General features: G+C 35.8%; 1 protein-coding gene across 1 annotated transcript in view; it reads right to left on the minus strand.

The window, feature by feature from the left end:
- LOC131819762 (phospholipid-transporting ATPase ABCA3-like) overlaps positions 1–23689 on the minus strand; it is a 187998-nt gene that overhangs the window by 26847 nt on the left and 137462 nt on the right. Inside the window, exons 24-26 of the mRNA XM_059155049.1 lie at positions 11059–11246; positions 3263–3388; positions 2799–2993 (exon numbers count right to left, since the gene is read on the minus strand). Coding sequence (XP_059011032.1) covers positions 2799–2993; positions 3263–3388; positions 11059–11246 — 509 coding nt within the window. The remainder of the gene's footprint in view (positions 1–2798; positions 2994–3262; positions 3389–11058; positions 11247–23689) is intronic.

A 23689-nucleotide genomic window follows, 5' to 3' on the forward strand; every position in this document is an offset into this window, starting at 1 on the left:
GGATATAAAAACAATGCACAGAAATCAGTTGCATTTCTATACATTAACAATGTCACTGAAGAAAGAGAAATTAAGAAACTGGTACTATTTATAATTGTACCAAAATATATAAGATACCTAGGAATAAATTTAATCAAAGAAGTAAAGGATCTGTACTCTGAAAATTATAGAACACTTATGAAAGAAATTAAGGAAGACACAAAGAAAAGGAAAAATGTTCCATGCTCATAGGCTGGAAGAACAAATATTGTTAAAATGTCTATGCTATCCAAAGCAATCTATACATTCAATGCAATTCCTATCAATACCATCAACATTTTTCATAGAGCTGTAACAAACAACCCTAAAATTATATGGAAGCAGAAAAAACCTTGAATAGCCAAAGGAATGTTAAAAAAGAAAACCAAAGCTAGAGGCATTGCAATTCTGGACTTCAAGCTCTATTACATAGCTGTGATCGTCAAGACAGTATGGTACTGGCACAAAAACAAACATATAGGGGTTGCCTGGGTGGCTCAGCGGGTTAAGCCTCTGCCTTCAGCTCAGGTCATGATCTCAGGGTCCTGGGATTGAGCCCTGCATTGGGCTCTCTGCTCAGTGGGGAGCCTGCTTCCCCCTCTCTCTCTGCCTGCCTCTCTGCCTACTTGTGATCTCTCTCTGAAAGGAGGAAAAAGATACCCAATGGAAAAAAGACAGTCTCTTCAATAAAGAGAAGATGTGTTGATTAGTTTGATATATATATATATATACATAATATATATGTATATATATATATACATATATATTATATATATATATATATATATATATAATGTTGTATACCTTTATTATAGATATACCATCATGTTGCACACCTTTATTATATAAATTTTTTCTTTAAAAAGTTAGGCAACCTCTCTTATAATAAGAGAAAAATTAAAGCTACACCAAAGTGCCATTTGAGAAAAATCAACCAGACTGGCAAAAATCCCCAAGAGTTGATCATATATACTCTGTCGTGGTTGGTTTAGAGAAATAGGGATTTGCAAAAATTGCTTGTGTAGTACAAATTTGTATAACCATTTTGGCAAGATCCTAAAGATTGTGTATAATATGTTACATTTTGTGTAATGCAACAGAAGATAAGTAATTATGTTTTATTGAATATGCATAAAGTGTATGTAGTGTGATAAAAGTGGTTATCTTTTTCTGTGGGAAGGGATGAAAGAAAGGTGGGTAGGAAAGGGAATTAAACTTATTTGTATACCTTTTTATATTGTTTTGATTTATGGTTCATTTGAAGGAATACATTCTTTTCTCAGAGAGCTCCTGTTGCTATATATTTTAAACTTTCCCCCCCCATTTATACAAACATGCTTTAGTTACTAGTTACTAGAAATTATGATTCTTTGTCATTTTCTAAAACTCTGGGTGTCACTCTTTTTCCTGTTTTGACAGCTGCCTTTCTTTTATGTTTTGTCCACATTCAGTATTTCCCATCCTCACCTGTGTGTCAGCTCACTGCTTCAGGTTTTGATGATGTCCAGTGTATACTATTCAGGTCTACCTGCCTGACATTTCTGTTTTATTTTCTTCTTGACATCTTCTCTTCATGTAGATTGTGCAATAAAACTTTATCCAGATTTTCCTTCTATTTCACTAATCCCACCCAATATTTTCTTCAGTTATTCTATTTTAGAAATGTTGTTAGTCCTCAGGATTCATCCCCTATCTCTCTTCTCATTATTTTACATTTGCCCAATAGATTATTTTATCTACCCATTTCAAATTTCACTTGTACTTTGATAAATCCCAAATTTATATCTCTACATCAATTCATAGATTCCAACTGTAGGTTGTTCTCTCATAGGTAGGTGTCATAGGTTTCTTATACTCAACATATCCTCATTCTTTTTTTTCTTTTTTAAAAAAATTTTTATTTTTAAAATTAATTTATTTATTTTCAGCATAACAGTATTTATTATTTTTTCACCACACCCAGTGCTCCATGCAATTCGTGCCCTCTATAATACCCACCACCTGGTACCCCAACCTCCCACCTCCCCCCGCCTCTTCAAACCCCTCAGGTTGTTTTTTTCTTTTTAAAGATTTTATCCATTCACTTGACAGAGAGAGAGAGAGATCAAAAGTAGGCAGAGAGGCAGGCAGAGAGAGGAGGAAGCAGGCTCACCACTGAGCAGAGAGCCCGATGTGGGGCTCGATCCCAGGACCCCGAGATCATGACCTGAGCCGAAGGCAGAGGCTTAACGCACTGAGCCACCCAGGCGCCCCAACATATCCTCTTTCAAACACACTCAGTTCCTGTGTTTACTATAATGGTACGTGGAACTTGCACCTATCCACTGGATCATGATAGAAATCTGGGCCATATCTTAAGATAATTTGTTTTCCTTATAACCCACATCCAAATGGAAACCAAACCCTGTCAATGTGACTTCCTTAACATCTTTCACAATTACTTTTTCTAATAATTTTTTTCATACCAAAATCTTAATTGTGTCATGGTAGTTTAAGTGAAATAACTACTCTTACTGTTTCTAATTTGGCCTGTTAAAGATACTCATACTTTGTCTCAAACAGAAAGAATATTTGCCTTTTCCCAAACTCAATATGTTATCATGACTATTGTTGTCCCTGGATTCTGTTACTTTTGAGAAAAGAGTATGTATATATGTTTACACACACACACACACACACACACATATATGCACTTCTAAGTTCCCTTTCATGTCTCCCAACTACTTGCCCAGTTGCCTCCTCCTTTAGGGTACCAACTCAGTGATTAGTAACAGAAATACCTTTCTGATATTTTTGGTAATGTTAAAGCCATCAATCAACACAGCTCCAGATGTTGTAGTCTCCTCTCCAGTCAATATTTTGAAGGTAGTGGTTTTCCCAGCTCCACTTAATCCAAGTAATCCAAAGGACTCAGATTTCTGGACTACAAGGGAGATATTTCTTATAGCCTTTACAACTGGACACTTATAATAAACCTGAGAAAATAAGGAAAAAAAACCCATAGTGTACTGGAGCACCGATTATGGGCCAACTACAACCATAACCTCAAATCCCTATAGACTGGTACCTGTGACAGTTTCACTCTTCCACTCTCAGCCTTCTATTTTACAAATCCCATAGAACTAAGAGATTAGTAGATTAGATTAGTAGTACTCTACTAATAGATTAGTAGTACTACCAATAAATTCTTGCCAGGGATGGTGGGCTACAGTTTAGGACAATGTTGATTATTGAATGACATTACCTTTGTAAGTTCTTTCAAAACCAGTGGGATATTCTTTAACTTGGGAGGTAGTGTCAGGGCTCTGTTTTCTTCATTTTTTACATCTTCATCCTCATACTCCTTGACCACTTGACAGGACACTACAGCCTACATTTTTAAGACAAAAATCATAGATAAGAATACACTTTAAGCATCTGGTTTAAATGAAAGACCTTCTGAATGCTGGCCCAAGGAAGTAATATCAAAGATGTCAGAAAATGTTTGCTTAATTTCCGAGAACATTCCTACCAATTTCCTGAGCTCTCATGCAATAAGTTTATTCTTCACTTGCTTAGATTTCAAGAGCAAGTGTTTCTAAAGCTGTGAGTAAGTAGTATGTTCTTGCCAATAACATGGGTACTTCATGGAAAACAAAAGCCACACTGGTACTAATATTGTTGTTTAGTGTGATTTGTTACAAATAAAATATGTTGAGGATACCATGAGATCCAATTTTTTTAAATTTATTTTTTATTTATTTTCAGCATAACAGTATTCATTATTTTTGCACCACACCCAGTGCTCCATGCAATCTGTGCCCTCTATAATACCCACCACCTCGTACCCCAACCTCCCACCCCCCTGCCACTTCAAACCCCTCAGATTGTTTTTCAGAGTCCATAGTCTCTCATGATTCACCTCCCCTTCCAATTTCCCCCAACTCCCTTCTCCTAACTCCCCATGTCCTCCATGTTATTTGTTATGCTCCACAAATAAGTGAAACCATGTGATAATTGACTCTCTCTGCTTGACTTATTTCACTCAGCACAATCTCTTCCAGTTCAGTCCATGTTGCTACAAAAGTTAGGTATTTGTCCTTTCTGATGGAGGCATAATACTCCATAGTATATATGGACCACATTTTCCTTATCCATTTATCCATTTAAGGGCATCTATAATGAACTCCTCAAACTCAACACACACAAAACAGACAATCATATCAAAAAATGGGCAGAAGATATGAACAGACACTTCTCCAATGAAGACATATAAATGGCTATCAGACACATGAAAAAATGTTCATCATCACTAGCCATCAGGAATATTCAAATTAAAACCACATTGAGATATTACCTTACACCAGTTAGAATGGCCAAAATTAACAAAACAGGAAACAACATGTGTTGGAGGGGATGTGGAGAAAGGGGAACCCTCTTACACTGTTGGTGGGAATGCAAGTTGGTGCAGCCTCTTTCGAGAACAGTGTGGAGATTCCTCAAGAAATTAAAAACAGAACTTCCCTATGACCCTGCCATTGCACTACTGGGTATTTACCCCAAAGATACAGATGTCATGAGATCCAATTTTTAAGAAAGAATGAATTTTTTTTAAAGGAAATACCTTCTAGAGGTGAAGTCAGAGCTTGAATAAGTAGGGATTCATTGAAAGAGTGAAGATGTGGTGGGGAAGAAAGTATGTTGCCATCAGCAGTGGGAGCTCAGTGAGAGATAAGTAGCAATGAACCAACAGGGCACGTTTTGTGAATAGTAATTTGTAGTGTTTGAGCACAGCCTTGTTGTTGTTGTTTTTGAATTGGCTATTTTTGCATCAATTGCTCATTTGATGGTACTTCATTAAGGAAGAATGGAGTGGGAGAATATATTTAGCTCAGTAAACATGCTAGTTAGAAGAGTGACTAGAGAGCTGCTTTAAGTGTTTTTTCTTTTCCAGTCTAAAAATTGGATGTATGGGAGCAGTCAAAATGGACATCTTTTCCTTGCTTTTGATCTTAGGAGGGAAACATTCACTCTTTTATCATCATGTTTGCTGCAGACTATCTAAGTGAATCCCACTTATCAGGTTAAAATGTTTCCTTTCTTTCCTTGGTTAGCAGTTTTTTGAAAAATCACAGATGGATGTTGAATGTTGTCAAATGCTTTTTATGCAATAATTGGCATGAACATGTGGTTTTTCTTCTTGAGACTATTGACCTTGTGGCTAATATTCATTTTCAAATATTAAACTAGCTTTACATTCATGGAATAAATTCCATTTGTTCACAGTTTATTCTTCCTTCCATATATTCTTGGGTTCTATTGTGAATATTTTGTTGAGAATTTATGTGTCTGTGTTCTTGAGGGATACTGTTTTTTTTTTTTTTTTTCTAATCTCTCCATTTTGGTATTAGAGTAATGACAGTTTCACAAAATGAGTTGGAAAATGATCTCACTTCTTCTTTCTGGAGGAAAGAATGCAGAATTGATGCTGTTTCTTTAATTTTTTTGATAGAATTTGTATGTGAAATTATACAGGCTTAGCATTTTCTTCTTTGCAGGTTTTATACTATGCAAATAATGTCTTTAATTGAAATAAAACTATTTAGTTTCTTTATTCTTGAGTGAGTTTTGATAAGGTTGGGTCTTTCTAGGAATTGTTCTATTTCATCTAAGGTAACAAATATATGACATAGGCTGGATTTTAACTTCTGTGGTATCCATAGTGAAATCTTTTCATTTGTCCTCATACTGGTAATATGTTTCTATTGTTTCTATTTCATGATTGCTCTGGCTATAGATTTATCAATTATAATCATTTTTAAAAATTAGTTTTTGGTTGCATTCATTAATTTTTCTCAATTACTCTTCTGTTTTCAGTTTTATTTCTTTTATTTTTATTACTTCTGCTTTCTCTGAGTATATTTTGCTTCTTTTCCTAATTTATTGAGAAGGAAGTTTCAATTATTAACCTGGGACTTTTTTTTTTTTTTTTTTTTTTTTTTTAGTTTCAGAGGTAGAATTTAGTTATTTGTTGGTGGCGTGTAACATCCAGTGCTCATTTCATCAAGTGCCCTCCTTAATGCCCATCGCCCAATTATCCCTTCCCTCCAACCACTTCCTCTCCAGCAATCCTCAGTTTATTTCTTAGAATTCAGCATCTCTTATGGGTTAACTCTCTTTCAGAATGGCTAAAATTAACAACTCAGGAAACAACAGATATTGGCGAGATGTGGAGAAAGGGGAATGCTCTTACACTGTTTGGGGAAATGCAAACTGTTGCAGCCACTCTTGAAGAGAGGATGGAGGTTCCTCAACAACTTAAAAATAGAGGGGCTCCTGGGTGGCTCAGTGGGTTAAAGCCTCTGCTCTCGGCTCAGGTCATAATCCCAGTGTCCTGGGATCGAGCCCAGTATCAGGCTGTCTGCTCAGCGGGTAGCCTGCTTCCCTTCCTCTCTCTCTACATGCCTCTCCACCTATTTGTAAACTCTGTCAAATAAATAAATAAAATCTTAAAAAAAAACAACTTAAAAATAGAGCTACCCTAGACCCCACTGTTGCACTACTAGGTATTTATCCAGAGGATACAAACAGGACACCTGCACCCCAATGTTTATAGCAGCAATGTTCACAATAGTCAATATATGAAAGAATCCCGGATATCCATTAGCAGATATATCACATATATATATATATGAAGATATATATCTTGATATATATATACTGAACTCCCACTGCTGATGGCAGTGTTTATACACACACACACACATAATGGAATACTATGCAGCCATCAAAATATGATATTTATATCTCACATATATTTGAGATATATATATATAAGCTTCCACTGCTGGTGGCAGCATTATATATATATGGTGTGATATATATATAATGGAGTACTATGCAGCCATTAAAAAAACGTGAAATCTTGCCATTTGCAAAGATGTGAATGGGACTAGAGGGTATTATACTAAGTGAAATAATTCAGTCAGGAAGACAAATACCTTAGGATTTCCCTTGTATCTGGAATTTGAGAAACAAACAGATGAACATAGAAGAAGGGGATAAAAAAATAAAATTGGAATTTTTTTCATGAATAATATAAGCATTTAATACTTTAAATTTCTAGGGGCACCTGGGTGGCTCAGTGGGTTAAACCTCTGCCTTTGGCTCAGGTCATGTTCTCAGGGTCCTGGAATCAAGCCCCACATCAGGCCCTCTGCTCAGCAGGGAGCCTGTTTCCCCCCTCTCTCTCTGCCTGCCTCTCTACCTACTTGTGATCTCTGTCAAATCAATAAATAAAATCTTTAAAAAATACTTTAAATTTCTATTAAAACAATGCTTTAGTCACATCCCACAAATTTTGGTATGTTGTATTTTCATTTTCATTCAGTTCAAAATATTTCCTAATTTCCTCTGCAATTTCCTTTTTGATGAATGTGTTCCAAAGACGTGTTTCTTAATTTCCCAATGTTTATAGAGGTTTTCCCATTATATTTGTTATTCATTTATAGTCAAATTTAAAGATGATCAGAAAGCACTGCATTTCTATTATTTTAAAATTGTGACTGATGTATTTTGGTTGATGGTTCCATATGTACTACTCTTATTATGGGTTATGTTCTATAAATGCAAATTAGATTTATTTGGTAGATAGTGTCTTACAGTCTTTTCTGTCTTTGTGTTCTACTGATTAGTGAGGGAGTATTTGGTAGATTATGAAAGCTGTGAATGAGAACATGCTGTTTTGCAGGGGAGGCCTCCAAATTTTCTTTGCCTGAAAAGGGAGTATGAATTCTTAACAAAGAGAAGTGTGTCACTTTTTTTTAAAAAAGATTTTATTTATTTATTTGACAGAGAGAGAGAGATCACAAGTAGGCATAGAGGTAGGCAGAGAGAGAGGAGGAAACAGGCTCCCCACTGAGCAGAGAGCCTGGTGTGGGGCTCGATCCCAGGACCCCAAGATCATGATCTGAACTGAAGGCAGAGGCTTAACCCACTGAGCCACCCAGGTGCCCAGTGTGTCACTTCTTTAGACTCAGATTGTTTAGGGAAATCTGGGAATTTAAGATTTTGGGTCATTAACTCAGATGTCCCTATTCCATGTATCAGTGTCCCATTCCTTTCTAACAAGAGTTGTGATCTTGGCATAGCAGATCTGCCTTGATTGATAGTTTGATGTTCCTGGAGCTCATCAAATCTGAAAATTGGACATTGATCCCAGGACTCACTTTGCACTTCCACTGAAGAAAATAAGGGATCCATTAGATGTGATCAAGGAAGCCCTTTCACTTTCACAGTGAAAGTGGAAAAGGAGGCTTTCAGTTTCCTACTAGTAACTCCTGGCCTTTTATTTTCTAAACCAAAGAGCTTAGCAATAGTTTCACAGCTCCATTGTTCTAATGTGTGCTATTTTCCCCATATTTCTTGATTCTCTGATATATACATCAATCAGTGCATTCTCTTGACTTGACACTCTTGACAACACTGGTGAAAAAATTAACAACTAGACTACTACTTTGTGTCAGAGGAAATCTGTTTCCTTTGCTACCAGTAACATGGACCTCATTGACAGCTGAGTTGGGGAATCAGCTAGTCCTAAAAACCCCATCCTATTATATACTTTCTTAGAACTCTCCTGCAACTAACTTGCAGGTAGAGTTCCCTTGGGACCAGAACTGTGTAAAGGAGAGGAAGGAATTGGGAGTAGGCAGAGGGAGAAGTTAAGCTGTGATGCAGGCCAAATGATATTCTCAGTTGAGCCCATGAAAAGCGTTGAAGTTCTTTGAGAGGCATTGAGAACACAAAGCATTTTGCTCTTGTATCCGCAAGTGATTGGATGCTGGCCATCTGGGAAGAAGTGTCACCTTGGGAGATAAGAATTTTTATAGATGAAGCAATCCATAAAGATAATGACAAGTGAAGGTTGTCTGAAGATAGTACTCCCCAAAGCTAAAGGGAACAACTTCTTCATTGCAGGGGCATCTAGCCTAAGAACCATATGATCATTTCACAAGATGCAGAAAAAAGCATTTGACTAAGAACAACATTCATTCATGATAAAAAAAAAAAAATCTCAACAAAGTCGGGTTATAGGGAACATACCTCAACACAATAAAGGACATCTATGAAAAACCCAAAGCTGGTATCATCCTCTATGGTCAGGAGCAAGACAGAGATGTTCACTCTCATCACTGTTATTTAACGTAGTACTGAGTCCTAGCCATGGCATTCAGAAAACAGCAACAACAACAAGAACGACAATGACAACAAAATAAAAGGCATCCAAATCAGCAAGGAAGAAGTCAAACTTTCTCTATTTTCAGACAACATGATCCTCAATGTAGAAAACAACGTAGAAAGACTCCACCAAAAAGATTTATTGGAACTGATACATGAATTCAGTAAAGTTTCAGTATATAAAATCAACATACAGGAATCTGTTGTATTTCTATACACTAATAATGAAGCAGTAGAAAGAGAAATTAAAGAATCAATCTCATTTACAATTGTACAAAAAACCAAGATACTTAGGAATAAATCTAACCAAAGATCTGTACTCTGAAAACTATAAAACATTGATGAAAGAAATTGAAAATTATATAAATAATTGGAAAGACATCCCATACTCATGGATTAAAAGAAAAAATATTGTTAAAATGTCCATGTTACACAAAGCAATCTACATATTCAATGTAATACCAACCTAAATACTAACAATTTTTTTTTTTTGTAGAGCTAAAATTTGTTCAGAACCACAAAAGACCCTGAATAGCCTAAGCAGCCTTGAAACAGTGAAGCAAAGCTGAAGGCATCAGAATTCCAGACTTCCAGTTATATTACAAAGCTGTAGAGATCCGAAGAGTATTGTACTAGCATGAAAATAGATACAAGGGTCAATGGAACAGAATAGAAAACGCAGAAATGATCCCACAACTATATGGTCAGTTAATTCTCTGAAAAAGCAGGAAAGACTATCCACAGGGAAAAAGACAGTCTCTTCAGCAAATGGTGTTGAGAAAACTGGACAGCAACATGCAAAAGAATGAAACTGGACCACTTTCTTATACCACACACAAAAATGGATTTGAGACCTAAATTTGAGACAGGATAAAAATCCTAGGGGAGTATACAGGCAGTAACCTCTTTGACATTGGCTATGGTAACGTCCTTCTAGATATGTTTCCTGAGGCAAGGGAAACAAAAGCAAAGATAAACTATTAGAACTTCATGAACCATGAGAGACTATGGACTCTGAAAAACAATCTGAGGGATTTGAAGGGGCGGGGGATGGGAGGTTGGGGGAACCAGGTGGTGGGTATTATAGAGGGCACGGATTGCATGGAGCACTGGGTGTGGTGAAAAAATAATGAATATTGTTATGCTGAAAATAAATAAAAAATAAATTAATAAAAAATCTTCTGCACAGTGAAGGACACAATCAACAAAACTGAAAGGCAGACTATGGAGTGGGAGAAGAGATGAAGTGAAATGAAAATGATGTATTTTTTTCAGAGTGTGTGTGTGTGTGTGTGCAAAGAGGGGAGGAGCAGAGAGAGAGAGAATCTTAAAATTTTATTTACTTATTTTAGAGAGAGAACATATATATATGTTTCAGTTAGCCATTATATCATACATCAAAAGTTATATGATGATAAGTGATATATATATCATGTCATGTATATATTTCAGTTAGCCATCATATCATACATCATAAGTTTTTGTTGTAGTGTTCAACAATTCATTAGCTGCCTATAACACCCACTGCTCATTCCAAAACATGCTATTCTTAATACCCACCACTACAAAGCTTTTAAGAAATCAATTCCATAATTATAACCAAATACATCTCAAAGACAGTAAGTGCACAAGACAGTGCTTTCTATCATGGTCAACCCAATTAAAATGAGGTTTATGATTCAAATTAGTTCCAGTTAGATCTTGACATAACTGTGTGATATTTTCATTATCAAGTAATAGAGGTAAGAATATGTAGATTCATACATTTTGGCCTAATAATGAGCTTTCTTTGAATTGTATCTAAAGTCTACCTTAGTTACTCACCTTCATGCCTTTTGTAAATAGGTTGTGCACATTAGATAAAATTTTATGAGAGATAAAGTTTTGCAGGCTCCAGGATGTAGTCTCCACACACAAAAGCAAAAGGAGATAAAATAAGCCCAAGACAGCCAATGCAGTCAAATACTTTGCAATCCCATGCGTTCCAAAATTATAGACACTCTTCTCAGTAGCTGAGGATGATAAAAGACAAATAGCCTTACTTTAAAAACTGATACAAAGTGTAAAGTGACACCAAAGTTAAGAAATATGGGTCAAATGAATTTTAAATTATATTTAAGGAAGTATAGAATATGGGAAATAATTATCTTAATATTTTATTAATTTATCTTTCTGGATATTTATGGTTTTTATAAAAGTTCTTCTGCCAGTGATTTTTTTTTCCTCTAGTTTTTACCAGGACAACATAACCACATACTCAATGAATTTTAAAGGCTGAGCCTCCATGAACACAATGCTTAGTAATTAATTTATAACAAATATATAAAGCAAACAAAATAAAGGTATTTGTGGCATACCTAGGTCATGCCAAACAATTAAAGTCCTTTAAGGTGAGAAAAACCTTTATTCTATAAATAGGTAAAAATTTTAAGTAAAAAAAGTGTATAATGGCAATAATCATAAGGAAGAAAACAACAAATAGTTGAAATGTAAATGGACATTTGAATGTCCATTTGAATGAATACATTAAATGAAATGTAAATAGCTTATAGTTTTTGGCCTTACTACAGAGAAAATTAGCTAATACAAACAGCTAAATTCTACATGTTCAAATAGCAGACATCTCTGAAATGTGAGATAAATTACTCTTTTAATCAGAATTGTGTTTTCTGATTTGTGCTAATATGAAGAAATGCAATTTGTTTTAACAAAATACACATAAAACTTACCTTTTTAAAGTGTATAATTCAGTGGCACTTAATATATTCACAATGTTGTGTAGCAATTACCACTACCTAGATCCATAACAATTTCATTACCCCAAAAGAAAACCCAGTATCTATGAAACAGTCATTACTAACCCCCTACCCCTAACCACTGGTAACCACTAATCTGTCTCTATGGATTTGCCTATTTCGAACATTAAATATAAATGGAATCATAGAGTAAGTAGCCTTTTGTATCTGGCTCTTTTCATTTAGCATAATGTTGAATGTTTGAAGGCTCACCCATGTTGTAACACCTGCCTGTAATTCATTTCTCTTTATTGTTGAGTATTACTCCATTGTATGGATATACCACATTTTGTTATCCACTTATCAGAGCATGAACATCTTGATTGCTTCCAATTTTTCTGGGAAAAAACCATTACGAATAATTTGCTCTGAGTATTTGTGTACAAGTTCTTGTTTAAATACTTCTTTTCAGTTCTTTTGGATATATATTCAGGGGTGGAATTGTTGGGTCATATGGTAATTCTATGTTTAACTTTCTGAGGGACCACCAAACTCTTTTCCACAGCAGCTATAACATTTTACATTCATACCGGCAATATATGAAAAGTAAGAATTTCTCCACATTCTCACCAACCTTGGATATTTTTCATTTTTTTATTATGGCCATCCACATGGGTAAGAAGTTATGTCCTACTATGCATTTCTTATTGAATATATTTGACATTTAACATTGTGTAAGTTTAAGGTGTTATAGCATGCTACTTCAAAAAATTTATGTATTGGAATGTGATTGCCAATGTAGTAATATTGATTGCATTACATAATTATAATACAACATTATTATCTATATTTATTATATTGTGCATTAGAGCTCTATGGCTTATTTAGTACTCATTATAAATTTAAACATTATAATTTTAAACACCATCACTCTTAACAACTGTCCTCCACTCCCAGTTAACCAAAATTTTACCCTGTTTTTTACAGGTTTAAGTTTCTTTCTTTTTTTTTTTTTAAAGATTTTATTTATTTATTTGACAGAGAGAAATTACAAGTACACTGAGAGGCAGGCAGAGAGAGAGAAAGAAGGAAGCAGGCTCCCTGCTGAGCAGAGAGCCCGATGCAGGACTCGATCCCAGGACCCTGAGATCATGACCTGAGCCGAAGGCAGCGGCTTAACACACTGAGCCACCCAGGCACCCCTACAGGTTTAAGTTTCTTAGACTCTAGATATAAGTGATACCATACAGTATTTGTTTCAGTCTGACTAATCTTGTTTAGCATAATTTGCTTGTTTCACCCATGTTGTCTCAAATGGAAGAGCATCTTCTGTTTCCATGGCTGAATAACATTCCATTGTGTTTATGTACCATATTGTTTTTCTACCCATTCATCCACTGGTGGGCATTTGGGTTGTTTCCATATCTTGGCTGTTGTGAATAATGCTGTGATATATGCATGGGAGTGGATATATCTTGTCAAAAGCCTGTTTTCATTTCCTTTGTGCATCTACTTAGAATAGGAATTGCAGGATCATGTGGTAGATCTATTTTTTAGCTTTTAGAGGAAACTCCATACTGTTTTCCATAGTGGTTGGGGTAATTTAAATTTCCACCAACAATGTACAAAAGTTCCCTTTTCACCACATCCTTGTCAGCACCTATCATCTATGGTCTTCTTGATATCAGCCATTCTAATAGTGATTAGATATCTAGATAGGTATTCTAATAGGTATAGATATCTAATAGGAAGTGATAGCTCATTGTGATTTTGATTTGCATTTCACTGATGACTATTGATGTAGAGTATTCATGTGCCTGTTGGCCATTTTGATGTCCTTTTTACAAAGATGTCTATTTAGTTCTGCCCATTTTTAACAAGTTTTTAAAATTATGTTCAATTAGTCAACATATACTAGTACATCACTAGTTTTTGATGTAGTGTTCAAAGATTCATTAGTTGTGCACAACACCCAGTGCTCATCACAATATATTCCCTCCTTAATACTCATTACCCAGTCACCCCATCTCTCACCCCCTCCCTTCTGCAGCCCTCAGTTTGTTTCCCAGAGTCCAGAGTCTTTCATGGTTTGTTTCCCTCTCTGATTTTTTCCCATTCAGTTTTCCTTCCCTTCCCTTATGGTTCTCTGCCCATTTTTAAACTGGATCATTTTTGTTATTAAGTTGACTGCATTCCTTATCCATTTTGAATATTAACCTGTTATGTGATATGTGGTTTGCAAACATTCTCTTCCATTTTCTGGGTTGTTTTTTCATTTTGTGATATAGTTTTATAGTATAATTGCCAAATACTGTGACCATATGCAGTAACACTAAGTAAAGCAAAGGCAGAAGCAAATTATACAAGGAATATCTGAAATGAACAAAATAGAAATTTTTAAAAACTTAAAACTATAATATTAAATTACATATAAAGAACCTAATTGGATATATACCTTTGTTAAGACTTTATTCTAAAAAGAAGGAGAGGTAAATATTCGCTTAGAAATTTGAAACAGAGTGCTGTGAAGTGTGTAAACCTGGTAATTCACAGACCTGTACCCCTGGGGATAAAAATATATGTTTATAAAAAATAAAAAATTAAAAAAAAAAAAAGAAATTTGAAACAGGACAAGAAAATTTAAAATGTTGCAATTAACAAAATAGAAATTAAAAAGAATTAAAAAAGGAGAATAAAAATAAAGGCTGATTCCTGAAAATTATGTATATTTATATAAGCCTTTGGTGATCAAGTGTAATAAAATATATGGGAACCCCTCCCCCCAAGTATACTATATTAGGAAGGGGAAAGTAGACAGGACTTACAGAAGAGACTAAAATAACTATATTTAATTTTATGTCAGTGACTGGAAATGAGAATAATTTTTTTCAAAACTCATATTTTATAGCAACTTTTTAAAAAGAAAAGAGAGATTTTTAAAAATTCCAGTTAGTTATCATACAGTATAATATTAGTTTCAGGTCTACAATATAGTGATTCAACACTTCCATACAACATATGGTGCTTATCACAACGGCACTCCTTAATCTCCCTCACCTACATTACCCATTCCTCCATCACCTTCCCTCTGGTAACCAACACTTTGTTCTTTATAGTTAATACTCTGCTTCTTGGTTTGTCTCTGCCTCTCTTCCCCCTGCCCCCATGCTCTTTTGTTTTGTTTCTTAAATTCCACATATGTATGAAATCATGTGGCATTTGCCTTTCTCTGGCTGACTTATTTTGCTTAGCATACTACTCTTTAGCTCCATCTATGACACTGAAAATGGCAAGGTTTCATATATATAACTCAGATATATATATATATATATATATATATATATATATATATATATACCATATCTTCTTTATCCATTCATCAGACAATGGACATTTGGGCTCTTTACATAGTTTGGTTATTGTAGATAATGCTGCTATAAATATTGGGGTGCATGTATCCCATCAAATCAATATTTTTTGTATTCTTTGGGTAAATAACTAGTAATGCCATTGCTGGATCATAGGGTAGGTCTATTTAATTTTTTGAGGAACCTCTATACTGTTCTTCAGAGTGGCTTCAGCAGTTTGGATTCCCACCAACAGTGTAACAGGGTTCCCCTATCTCCACATCCTTACCAACACTTGTTGATTCTTATGTGGTTGATTTTAGCCATTCTGACAGGTGTGAAGTGATAACTCACTGTGGTTTTAATTTGCATTTCCCTGATAATTAGTGATATTGAGTATCTTTTCATATCTGTTGGCCCTCTGGATGTCCTCTTTGGAAAAATGTCTATTCATGTTTTCTATGCATTTTTAATTGGATCATTCTTTTTTCAGGTGTTGAGTTTTATAAGTTCTTTGTATATTTAAAATACTAACCCTTTATCTGGTTTGTCATTTGCAATTATCTTCTCCCACTCTGTAGTTTGCCTTTTAGTTTTATTGATTGTTTCCTTCGCTGTGCAGAAGTTTTCTTTTTCTTTTCTTTTCTTTTTTTTTAAGTAGACTTAAATCAAGTGTTTGAACTTATGACCCTGAGATCAGGATCTGAGCTGAGATCAAAAGTTGGATGCCTAACTGTTGTAGCCACCCAAGCACCCCTGTGCAGAAGCTTTTCACTTTAATAAGTCCTAATAGTTTATTTTTGCTTTTGTTTCCCTTGTCTTAGGAGACATATCTAGAAGGAGGCTGCTATGACTGGTGTCAAAGAGATTACTGTCTGTATTCTCTCATCAGATTTTTATGATTTCAAGTCTCACATTTTGGTCTTTAATCCATTTTGAGTTTATCTGTGTATCTGATGTGAGAAAGTGGCCAGGTTTCATTCTTTTGCATGTTGCTGTCCAGTTTTCCCAACACCATTTGTTGAAAAGTCTTTGTCCCATTGGATACTCTTTCCTGCTTTGTCAGAGATTAATTGGCCATTAGTGATGAGTTCAGAATAAATAATTTTTTAAAAGAAAAATATAAATGGCCATACTCATGTGAATTGAACAATAGAAAGAATAGACCAGTAACTGAAGAAGTTGGTAAAATGCTCCCAGGAAAAATACGATAAATTTAGACAGCTTCATAAGCTTAGCTATATCGAAAATCAAATAATTACTATGTTACCTGAAAAACTTCAGATTTCCCACATTCAAATGGTCAGTTGAGCACACACATTTGCTTCTTTCCTTCCCTAAAATCTTTCAAATATCATTAAAGATATACAAAAATGTATAAATCTATAAAAACATGGAGAATAGAAGTGGGGGAAATAATGGGAAACAGATAACTTGAAATTTTGTTGACTTTTTGTAAGAGGGAAAGATGTCTCAGTGGGTAGTCATGCATAAACCACAGAAGAAAAAAAATTGGGCTCTGAGAGACATAATCCCAGAGAAGCTCTAAATGAAACATTTTTGTTGTGGTCTTGTGAAACAGTATTTAGGGTATTTAATAAAGGTGTTGTACAGCTTTATTTCTACCTTATACCAGCCATACAAGCCTCCATTCTGTTCTTTAAACACATATAGTCCTTCCCTAATTTGAAGCATTTGTTCTTGCTCTTCCATCAGTCTGGAATGTCATTCCTCCAGCTCTTCACTGGCTAGTTCAATCTCATTCTTTTAGTCATCAGATCCAATACCACTCTGCAGAGATGTCTTCTATAAATGTTCTATCTTGAGTAGCCTAAATTACTTTTTAAGAAAGATTTTATATTTTTGGGAGAGAAAGTCAGCATAAGAAAGGGGGAAAGCAGGGGGAAGGGAAGAGGTAGAGGGAGAGGCAGGCTCCCCACTGAGCAGGGAGCTTGACACAGGGCTCAATCCCAGGATCCTGGGGATCATGACCTGAGCTCAAGGCAGACACTTAACTGACTGAACCACCCAGGTGCCTGTGTTACTCTATCCAATTACCTCATTTATCCCTCTTATTGTTTTATTTCTACATGCGACCACTGTTTTTATGTTCTAACCTTTTAATTTTTTCCCACCTGTCCCAACCCTTACAATAAAAGCCGTGTGAAACCAGAGACCTGTCTTCCTCAGTATTAGAATACAAGGTACAGCAAATAGTAAGAGTTCAAGAAAGCGAAAAGAGGGGCACCTGGGTGGCTCAGTGGGTTAAGCCGCTGCCTTCGGCTCAGGTCATGATCTCAGGGTCCTGGGATCAAGTCCCGCGTCGGGCTCTCTGCTCAGCAGGGAGCCTGCTTCCTCCTCTCTCTCTCTGCCTGCCTCTCTGCCTACTTGTGATCTCTGTCAAATAAATAAATAAAATCTTTAAAAAAAAAAGAAAGAGAAAAGAGAAGGGATGGAGGAAAAGTGATAAATGAAATTATAGATTGTCTCCTAGCACTTAATGAGGACTAGAACTTTTGGGTTGAAATTGCCATCAAATGCTAAACAAAATGAAGGGGGAAAATCGATGTCTGGATAGTTCATGATACAATTTCACAACATTAAAGATAATGATTTTCTGAAGATAGAAGTTTTCAGAGGCTATTGGCAAAAGGAAATAAAATTAACATCAGAGTCCTCTTAAACAATATGGTTAAACATCAGAAAAATCAATTAACTTAAGACATTATATTAACATTTTAATATATCTAAAGACACAGAAAAAGCACTTGATCTCACTCAAGGCAAAAACTATTAATAAACTAGGAATAGAATAGATCTTCTCAAACTTATAAAGAGAATCTATGAAAAACCTACAGCTAAAAATCATACTTAATGATGAATGACTGGATTGCTTTCCTCTTAAGACTGGGAACAAGGCAAGGATGTTTATTTCCATCACCTCTATTCAACACTGTACTGGAAGTTCTAGTCAGTAAAATAAAATATAGAAAAGACCCTGAATGTCCAAGGAAATGTTGAAAAAGAGAAACAAAACTGGGGACATCATGTTGCCTGATTTCATGCTATATAACAAAGCTGTGATCACCAAGACAGCATGGTATTAGCACAAAAACAGACACATAGTTCAATGGAACAGAATAGAGTCTCCAGAAATGGGCCCTCAACTCTATGGTCAACTAATTTTCAACAAATCAGGAAAAAATATCCAATGGAGAAAGACAGTCTCTTCAGTAAATGGTGCTGGGAAAATTAGACAGTTATATACAGAAGAATGAAGTTGGACCATTCTCTTACACCATACACAAAGATAAACTCAAACTGGGTAAAAGACCTCAGTGTGAGACAGGAATCTAACAAAATCCTAGAGGAGAACATGTCTTCAACATCAGGCAAACAACTTCTCTCAAGACCTGTCTCCAAAGGCAAAGAAAACAAAAGCAAAAATGATCTTTTGGGACCTCATCAAGATAAAAAGCTACTGCACATCAAAGGAAACAGTCAACAAAATTAAGAGGCAACCCACAGAATGGGAGGAGATATTTGCAAATGGGCTGGTATCCAATATCTATGAAGAACTTCTCAAACTCAACACCTGAAAACCAAATAATCCAGCCAAAAAATGGGCAGACAACATGAACAGACACTTCTCCAAAGAAAACATACAAATGACTAACAGACGCATGAAAAAATGTTCACCATCATTAGCCATCAGGGAAATTCAAATCAAAACCACAATAAGATACCACTTTGCACCAGTTAGAATGGCAAAAATTAACAAAACAGAAAACAGCAAATGTTGGAGAGGATGTGGAGAAAGGGGAACCCCCTTACAACTGTTGGTGGGAGTGCAAGTTGGTACAGCCACTTTGGAAAACAATATGGAGGTTTCTCAGAAATTTAAAAATAGAGCTATCCTGTGACCCAGCAATTGCACTACTGGGTATTTACCCCATAGATACAGATGTAGTGAAAAGAAGGGGCACATGCATCCCAATGTTCATAGCAGTAATGTCCACAATAGCCAAACTGTGGAAGGAGTCAAGATGCCTTTAAGAAGATGAATGGATAAAGAAGACAGGTACATATATACGATGGAATACTGCTCAGCCATCAGAAAGGATGAATACCCACCATTTACATAGATATGGGTGGAGCTGGAGGGGATTAAGGTAAGTGAAATAAGTCAAGCAGAGAGAGACAATTATATGGTTTCACTCATATGCAGAACATGAGGAATAGCACAGAGGACATTAGGGGAAGGTAAGAAAACTGAAGGGGTGGAAATCAGAGGGGGAAATGAACCTTGAGAGGCTATGGACTTCGGGAAACAATCTGAGGGTTTCAGAGCAGAGGGGGATGGGTAGAATGCTGATGGGTATTAAGGAGGACACAGGTTGTAATAAGCACTATATGCAAATAATGAATCATGGAACACTACATCAAAAACTAATGATGTACTGTATGCCAACTAAAATAAATAATAAAAAAAGAAAGAAAAAATAAAACCTTAATTTTGGAAGGAAGAAGTAAGGGTATTCACAAAAAACATAACCCTCCATATGGGAAAAATCTTAAGGAATCAACAAGAAACTATTAAAACTAATAAACGAGTCAATTCATTGCACGGGATATAAGACCAAAAAGTCACAGTATTTTAAGTACATACAAAAAATCATTTGGATTTCCATATACAAGCAGTGAGTAGCAGAAAATAAAATTAAGAAAACAATGTCAAGGATGTTTTGGCTATTTGGGAACTTTTGTGGCTCTATACAAATTTTAGGATTATTTGTTCTAGTTTTGTGAAAAGTGCTGGTGGTATTTTGATAGGGGTTGTGTTAAATGTGGAGATTGTTTTGGGTAGTATGGACATTTAAACAGTATTTGTTCTTCTAGTCCTTGAGTATGGAATGTCTTTCCATTTCTTTCTGTCATATTCAATTTCTTTCATCAGTGTTTTATAGATTTCAGAGTATAAGCCTTTCACCTCTTTGATTAGGTTTATTCCTAGGCATCTTACTGTTTCTTGTGCAATTATAAATAGAATTGATTCCTTAATTTCTCTTTTTGTTGCTTCGTTATTGGTCTATATATGCAAAAGATTTCTGTACACTGATTTTGTATCCCACAACTTTTCTGAATTCATGTAGTTTTTCAGTGGTCTTTTAGAGTTTCTATGTACAATATCATGTTATCTGCAAATAGTGAAAACTTTACTTCTTCCTTGCCAATTTGGATGCCTTTTATTTCTATTTGTTGTCTGATTTGTGTGGCTAGGACTTCCAGTACTATGTTGACTAAGAGTGGACATCCTTTAAAAAAACGGATGCAAAGGGACACAGTAGTCTTTTGGAGTTTCTATATACAATATCATGTCATCTGCAAATAGTAAAAGTTTTACTCCTTCCTTGCCAGTTTGGATGCCTTTTATTTCTATTTGTTGTCTGATTGCTGTGGCTGGGACTTCCACTACTATGTTGACTAAGAGTGGACATCCTTTACAAAAAATGGATGAAAAGGGGCACTTGCAATCAAATGTTTATAGCAGCACTATCAATAATAGTCAAACTATGGAAAAAGCTTAAATATCCAACTGATGAATGGATACAGAAGATGTGGTATATCTCAGTCCCATTTATCATGTATTGCAGGGAGCACTGGGTGTTAATGAATCTTGGAACACTACATCAAAAATTAATGATGTATTGTATGGTGACTAACATAACACAATAAATAAATCTACAGTAAGTCTCTTAAACACAAACACACACACACACACACACACACGAGGATGGGGTCTATAGAATGGAATATTACTCAGCTATCATAAAGAATGAAAGCTTGTCATTTTCAATAATATGCATGGAACTAGAGTGTATTAGGCTAAATGAAATAAGCCAGTCAGACAAATACAAACACCACATGGTTTCACTCATAAGTGGAATGTAAGAAATAAAACATGAACATAAGGGAAGGGAAAGAAAAATAAAATAAGAAAAACAGAGAGGAAGGCAAACAATAAGAGACTTACTTAGAAAACACACAGAGTTGCTGGAGGAAAGGTAGGTGGAAGCATGAACTAAATGATGGTCATTAAAGAAGGCACGTGTATATGTAAGCGATGAATCACTAAATTCTACTCCTGAAACCAACACTACATATGTTAACTAATTTGAAGTAAAATCTTGGAAGAAAAAAAAGAGTGGAATCCTTCTCTTCTTCCTGAACATAGAGGAAAAGTTCTGTTTTTCCCTATTGAGGATGAAATTAGGTGTGGGTTTTCCATATATGGCCTTTATTATGTTGAGCTATGTTCCCTCTAATACTACTTTGTTAAAGGTTTCTATCAAAAAAAAAAAAAAGAATTGATGTTGCAATTTGAATCTCCCTGAGGGCTAGTGATGATGAACATTTTTTCATGTGTCTGATAGCCATGTGTATGTCTTGATTGGAGAAGTGTCTGTTCATATCTTCTGCCCATTTTTTGATATGATAGCCTGTTTTGTGTGTGTTGAGTTTGAGGAGTTCATTATAGATCCTGGATATCAACCTTTTGTCTGTACTGTCATTGGCAAATATCTTCTCCCATTCTGTGGGTTGCCTCTTTGTTTTGTTGACTGTTTCCTTTGCTGTGCAGAAGCTTTTGATTTTGATGAAGTCCCAAAAGTTTATTTTCGCTTTTGTTTCCTTTGCCTTTGGAGACATCTTGAAAGAAGTTGGTGTGGCTGATATCGAAGAGATTACTGCCTATGTTCTCCTCTAGGATTCTGGTGGATTCCTGTCTCACGTTGAGGTCTTTTATCCATTTTGAGTTTATCTTTGTTTACGGTATAAGAGAATGGTCGAGTTTCATTCTTCTACATATAGCTGCCCAGTTTTCCCAGCACCATTTATTGAAGAGACTGTCTTTTTTCCACTGTATATTTTTTCCTGTTTGTCAAAGATTAATTGACCATAGAGTTGAGGGTCCATATCTGGGCTCTTTACTCTGTTCCACTGGTCTATGTGTCTGTTTTTATGTCAGTACCATGCTGTCTTGAGATATCACCTTATACCAGTTAGAATGGCCAAAATTAACAAGACAAGAAACAACATGTGTTGGAGGGGATGTGGAGAAAGGGGAACCCTCTTACACTGTTGGTGGGAATGCAAGTTGGTGCAGCCTCTTTCGAGAACAGTGTGGAGATTCCTCAAGAAATTAAAAATAGAACTTCCCTATGACCCTGCATTTGCACTCCTGGGTATTTACCCCAAAGATACAGATGGAGTGAAAAGAAGGGCCATCTGTACCCCAATGTTTATAGCAGCAATGGCCACGGTCACCAAACTGTGGAAAGAACCAAGATGCCCTTCAACGGATGAATGGATAAGGAAGATGTGGTCCATATACACTATGGAGTATTTTGCCTCCATCAGAAAGGATGAATACCCAACTTTTGTAGCAACATGGACGGCCTGGAAGAGATTATGCTGAGTGAAATAAGTCAAGCAGAGTCAATTTTTTTTTTTTAAAGATTTTATTTATTAATTTGACAGAGAGAAATCACAAGTAGACGGAGAGGCAGCCAGAGAGAGAGAGAGAGAGAGGGAAGCAGGCTCCCCGCCGAGCAGAGTGCCCGATGTGGGACTCGATCCCAGGACCCTGAGATCATGACCTGAGCCGAAGAGTCAATTATCATATACTTTCACTTATTTGTGGAGCATAACAAATAGCATGGAGGACAAGGGGAGATGGAGAGGAGAAGGGAGTTGAGGGAAATTGGAAGAGGAGGTGAACAATGAGACTATGGACTCTGAAAAATAACCTGAGGGTTTTGAAGGGGTGGGGGGTGGGAGGATGGGGGAACCAGGTGGTGGGTATTGGAGAGGACACGAATTGCATAGAGCACTGGGTGTGGTGCAAAAACAATGAATACTGTTATACTGAAAATAAATTTAAAAAAAATCCTGGATATCATCTTTTTGTCTGTACTGTCATTTGTAAATATCTTCTCCCATTCCGTGGGTTGCCTCTTTGTTTTGTTGACTGTTTCCCTTGCTGTGCAGAAGCTTTTGATTTTGATGAAGTCCCAAAAGTTTATTTTCGCTTTTGTTTCCTTTGCCTTTGGAGACATATCTTGAAAGAAGTTGCTGTGGCTGATATCAAAGAGATTATTGCCTATGTTCTCCTCTAGGATTCTGATGGATTCCTGTCTCACGTTGAGGTCTTTTATCCATTTTGAGTTTATCTTTGTTTACGGTATAAGAGAATGGTCGAGTTTCATTCTTCTACATATAGCTGCCCAGTTTTCCCAGCACCATTTATTGAAGAGACTGTCCTTTTTCCACTGTATATTTTTTCCTGCTTTGTCCAAGATTAATTGACCATAG

Source organism: Mustela lutreola, chromosome 17, assembly GCF_030435805.1.
Source record: "Mustela lutreola isolate mMusLut2 chromosome 17, mMusLut2.pri, whole genome shotgun sequence".
Classification (NCBI taxonomy): Eukaryota; Metazoa; Chordata; class Mammalia; order Carnivora; family Mustelidae; genus Mustela; species Mustela lutreola.